At 43.8% G+C, this 6,000-nt stretch overlaps 1 protein-coding gene across 1 annotated transcript; it reads right to left on the minus strand.

Annotated features, from left to right (window-relative positions):
• Nucleotides 1–3,315: 3,315 nt before the first annotated feature.
• On the minus strand, nt 3,316–5,001 carry LOC114443334 (apelin receptor B-like). Its single transcript, XM_028417270.1, has one exon. The coding sequence runs from the start codon at nt 4,921–4,923 to the stop codon at nt 3,847–3,849; it is 1,077 nt and encodes a 358-aa protein (XP_028273071.1). The 5' UTR covers nt 4,924–5,001; the 3' UTR covers nt 3,316–3,846.
• Nucleotides 5,002–6,000: the final 999 nt, after the last annotated feature.

A 6,000-nucleotide genomic window follows, 5' to 3' on the forward strand; every position in this document is an offset into this window, starting at 1 on the left:
TTATAATATGACAATCTGTTTGTGCAAACAGAGATATGCCCCTACAACAGACACACTCTAATACACTGTGTAGCAGCAGGTTGTTGTTGCAACATCATAAAAAAACAGTTTCTTAATGCTCATCATTTCTCTCTTGTCTTGCGTTGATCAGTCCAGACAGACAGTCGCCACTCTGGCTCTGCTAAAAGGGAGTTTTCTTCTCCTTGTTGTCGCCAAGTGCTGCACACTGGGGGATTGTGGGGTTCGTCACTATAACAGTGGAAGGTCTTAACCTTGCTCAGCACCCTGAGTTGACTTATGTCATTATTTTGGTGCATATAAAAATGGACACATAGAGCCTCTTTCTTTGGGTGTCTGATGTCATTTCATGGCTCATTATTCTTTACCTGTAATATTTAAATCAGTGCAGCTGAGCGTCTGAACTGGCTCAGTCCTGCTGCGGCTGACAGGGCCTCCATTTAGACCTGAGGGAGGGAAGGATGCACAATGAAGAGGATAGAGGAGGGAATGAAGGGACACTTTGTGCCCATGAAGAGGAAGATGTTCTCCTACCCAAGATCCGGAGTCACCCAAAGCTCGGGTACTTCCACTCTTTCGGAAACGACGTGTCCCCACTAATGATTGCTGTCTTGTGTGAACAGTTTGAAACGTCTGCCATCTCAGGGGAGAGAATGAGAATGAGTAAGAGAAGGGGTTGAAAGAGAGGGGAGAGAGACATACATCTGATTTGTCACTTCAGTTGTTTGAGCCACATGTCTGCCACTGGATTTTATTGTCTTTTTTACTGACATACACACTTCCAGAGAAGGTATGTGTGTATTTATGTGTGTGTGTGAAGCACCAGTGACTTCCATGTCTTCAGGTGGAGCATGCATTGCTTGCAGAGTCTTTAAGGCAGAAAGATGGCCCTGAAAGACAGGATATCCCCGTTCAGGAACCCCTACCTTGGCCCCCCTCCATTCACCCTTCCTGCTTGGCCCGTTGACTCCTATCCTGTCCGTGGGGCCTGTGGCTCTCCTGGGAAGAGTGCAGGGAGGAGTGTGCTGGTGGTAGGAAGCTGAGGGTCCTCCAAGACTCTCCAGGGGTCAGCACCTCATCCTACCACGGCCAGACTCCAGGTCCGGTATGCTGGCTGTGCTGCTCTGCCTCTATTGTTAGGACACAGGAGAAACGTGTGCACACTTCCTTTGTCTATTTTCTGTCTAACCTGGTTTAATAGCTTCTGATTTATGCCAGTTAGACTTGTGTTACTAAGATACACCAGGCCTGGCTGCAGGCTTGATTCTAAACAATGCAATGATGTGTGTGCTTTTTTTAACCCATTGATATGACAATGAACGTGTAAAGTTGGCATCCTGATAGAAACTCCTCACACTTTTGTCTTTAGTTTCTATTGTTTAACACCTATCTGTTGACCAGGCAAGAGTTTTGGTAGATCTTTGAGCTCCAAAGCTGGAACTCAAAGATTTTTTTGTAAAGAATAGTATGGCCTAAAGGCTTATCACTCATGATGAGGACATGTTGGTGTGATTAAAAAGACTTCCCTGTCTACAAGATGCAATTAAACATATAATTAGCCATTTGAGTTTGTTATTAGTAAAGCTTTCATTCTTTCAGATGACACTGCTGCTTCTTTTGAACAGACAGATCTTCCCATTGCCTCTTTATAGATCATTAAGCATCAATTTAATAACATTCTCAAAGCTTTGCTAAGTGTTAGACTTCATCTTGTGAAAATGTTGTTTTGTTGCTGGAGAAGTTTCTACCCTGTGGCTTCCAGTGAAGACACGCTTACCCTATAATTACAGAGAAATGAAAACATTTGTGTAATATTTTTTTTTGAGCAGTCATCTCAGACCAACACTGTATGATCAAAGAGACTCAATCACTTTTCTCTTGTCGCACTGTGCGCAGCTTTGGCAAAGTTCACAGCGTGAAATCAGTGTAACACAATCACATAAACTTCATAAAACTTGAAAAACCATGAAAATAATCTGTGTGGATTATCTTTCAGAGCTAGCCCTGACTTTGATGCTGACAGGTGGAGGATAACATGACAAGCCGTCTTGTAATAAATAACTTCTGTGTGGAATTTTAAAATGTACTGTATGCTGTAGTGGCGATACAACATTTTGTTGGGCTGCTGACTCTCATGACTCGAGCTTTTTTTGAGTTTACTGCCAGATGTGTGTCCCACTTTTTAATGTTTCATTTGCAGCTAAGGAAGTTTGCTGTCTTCTCTAAATCCAGATATCTGTTCAGTGTGTTTTCATGCCTGTGTCTTTGTGTCCTGGCTCAGATGAGATTAAGCAGAACTGAGACAGCGATGAAGGAAGCAGAATGAACAGCTGTTGGATTCCTTTTTCTTTTTCTGATGACAAAGACATTTTCACCTGTCCTGAAATTAAAGCCACAGCTGAACTTTTCCTTCCAAGGAAGGTTTGGTCACATTTGCTCAAGATAGTCCTGAGAAGTGCTCTGTAACTAATGTAGACTAAACCCTGATCCATCACAGGCATTACAAAAGGGACAGATAGCCAACGCCCACCACAAATCATTAACCAGGGATTAGCCCGATCCCTCTGTCTCCCCTCTGTTGCTGATTTTATCCAGCAAAAAAAAGCTTATTACAGTCAAAACTGGTTAATCATTGAAATGTAACTTAAAGCTGAGCAACCTGTTAGCTCGCTAAAATATTTAATTGGATAAACGTGTGATAACGTGTGATGCATGAATCCCAGGTTTGTGGTAATTAAAGACTTTGACTGATCCAGTTCAGAGACCTTTGTCCTTGGTGATTGTTTGAGTCGAGCGAATTGAAGGAGAAGAAACAAACACACTGGCCGAGGGAAACAGAAGTCCTACATGCATTTCCTGCAGACATATGCTTTGATTTCAGCCCTGAAAAACACAATGGAAAGGAGACGGCCTCCTCTCAGCAATGCACCAACAGGAAGAAGCACAGTCAGTGGACAGGAGAGAATACATTCCAGCGAGACTATATCACGAGTAAAACAGTGACACAAGAGCCTAGTTGTTGTTTTTTCAAAGCACCTTTTTTTAATAACAAATTATAAGACAGGAATTCAAAATAATGTGTATTCACAAAATGCTTTTATGTTTTTGTTGTCATGAATAAATTCAATGATATTCTGACACACACACAGACACACACAAACACACACTGTCAAAACAGTCACCTTATAATTGGGCTTTTCACCAACCTGTAAAAAACATTTGTCAGCTGCCATCTGTCTGTCTGATCTGTCTGCCCCCCCCCCCCTTCACCCACACACACACACACACACACACACACACCTTACAAACTCTCTTATCAGACACCAACACCTCTTGCAGACTGGCACACCCTGCCTACACACATAGATGTAACACTGCGGGCTGTGTAGGCCAGTCCCAGTCTGAGAGATGTCACACCTCAAGTGCTTACTAATGAAAACAAGGACAGCAGAATGCATGAGTAACACGCTTCATTGTGACTTGAGTTCAAAGCTTGGTACTTTACATAAAGTACACAGGAGAGCCCAGAGGAACTCATGAGTGAGTTGTCCCTTTTCAAATACATTCCAAGGCTTGCTCCTTTGTATTACAGTTTGAGCTCCCTGCTACTGAAAGTGAGGCTGCAGAGTTTCAGTGAGACTGCACCCCAAAACCACAAGTCTTCTTCTACAAAAGTCCACAGAGTCAGCGGGGAGCAAAGGCGACACCCTGAAACTGACTGCAGTTCATCTGTGAGCAAGCAATCCAGCGCTACAAAGTCTGATGTACCTGCATTGTTCTGCATTGTTCACCTCCTCCCCAGCAGGCCTCTGGGCCTTCAGCTAGGGGTCACACCTTTGTGGCCAAAGACTGAGCCTCTGTCTTCTGGGAGGACAGAGAGCTGGCTGGACTGGCATGCAAGAACTTCTTCAGGTTGAGAAGGCACAGACACTGGGATCTGAATCGGAGGTCGAAGAAGGCATAAAGGAAGGGGTTGAGGCAGCTGTTGACGTAGGCCAAGCATGTGGCGTAAGGGTGAGCCAGCAGCAGGAAACGCAGGAAGGCACAGGTCGCAGGGAACACGTCCAGGTAGGAAAGGGCATCAGCACTCTTCACCACATGGAAGGGCATCCAGCAGGCAGCAAACACCACTACCAGTGTGGTGATGATCTTCAGCAGCCTCCTTTTACGCTGGTCCTCTTTGCGCAGAGTGTTGAAGTGACGTGTCACTGTGCAGCCGATGAATCCGTAGCAGACCATCATCGCCAAAAATGGCAGAAGAAATCCCAGGGCTGAGGAGGAGATGCTGAGACCGGCAATCCACAGATTCTCTTGGTTTTTATTGGTCACCACCAGGCTGAAGTCCATGGCGCAGGAGGTGCGGTTGGTTTCAGCATCATATTTAGTGGTGCGGAATATCAGAGTCGGGGCGGCCAGCAGACCAGACAGCAGCCAGATGGCGGTCAAAGAACCCCGAATGTGTCCACGGGTGCGCAGCTGGTTGCTGGACAAAGAGTGGACGATGGCCAGATATCTGTCAAAGCTCATGCAGGTGAGGCAGAAGACACTGGCATACATGTTGAGAAGAACCACATAGCTGCTGATCTTACACAAGGCCACTCCAAAAGGCCAGTGGTAGCCCATGGCTGTGTACACCGCCCACAGAGGAAGAGTTACCACAAAGGTGAGGTCAGCCAGGGCCAGGTTGCCGATGTAGACGTCTGCAGCTCGCCGCTTGCCCTGGGCTCTCCACACGGTGAAGATTACCACCCCATTTCCAGAGAGGCCAAGGATGAAAATGAGCATGTAGAGTACAGGGATGACAGAGTATGATGGTGTCCACTCCGAATAGTCACACATGGTGGAGTTTTCTGACTCCTCATAGTCGTAGTAGTCATAAGGACCCACGGTTGGTTCAGTCTCCATTCTTTTTCTTTTCTTCTTGTCCTTGGTTTTAAGAGAAAAGTGTCTGTTGAGGCAGATAGATCCACAGCAGTTGACAGCACTCTGAGGTCTGTTACTATGTGTGAAATCTGCCCACCCTTATATATCCACCCACAGTACCCTCCCATGACCCCCCTCTCCTCCCCTCCCACTTGGCCTCCTCCTCCCTGCCCTGAACACCCACCCCTCTCCCCATTCATTTGATTCCTCACTACATAATACACAGAGAAGTCATACATTCACATGTTTGTTGTGCTTTATCACTTCTGAAACTTCTTTTTTTTTTAAACATTTGTGCACAAAAATGTCTCAAAAAAAAAAACTGTCAAAAAATCTAAATCTTTGATTCAAACTTTTCAACAAGTATAATTCCAAACCTTCTCTTACTTAAAGAAAGTTCATCAGACATGTTTGGACAGGAGCCAAGGAGCAAGGCATGACAAGTTTAATCACTTTTAATATCAATTGAGAGTCGTTCTTACACTGGAGCACTCTAATTCACTTGGCTGAATAGGACACTATTTGCATTTCCCTGTCTCTTCTTTCATACCTGTACATGTTCAAACATGTAGAACCACAAAGTCAAAACAAAGATCTGTTCAGCCTTAATGAACTGGAGTTTATACAAACAAAACTCTCACCACAGGCCTTTAACTGGGAATAAACAAAGATAAAGGCATTACAAATGTTTTATTTCCAGTTTCAAACTCCAATGAATTTAGTCTTACTTCCTTTTAATTTGTTTTATAAAGGTTTAGATTTTTTTGACATTGTTATTTATGTATTTTTTTTAGAAATTCATATGTGTCCAAATCTTACAGCAAACTTGCACATATTAGTTTTATGTCATTGTTGAAATTTTTTTGTTTTTGTTTTTTTTTAATCTGGTAGAGATCTGAAAAAATGAAAAAATCTCTGTAAAAATCAGAGAACCCTAGTTAACAGGGATATCTGCACTGTGTAGGTGATTAAGTAGAATTCAGGCCACAGGTTGATACAGGCACCTGTGAATATTTGTGAAAGTCTCATTTTTTTTCCTGTTGAAAATATTTCAGGTCA

The sequence above is a fragment of the Parambassis ranga genome, chromosome 12, assembly GCF_900634625.1.
Source record: "Parambassis ranga chromosome 12, fParRan2.1, whole genome shotgun sequence".
NCBI lineage: Eukaryota > Metazoa > Chordata > Actinopteri > Ambassidae > Parambassis > Parambassis ranga.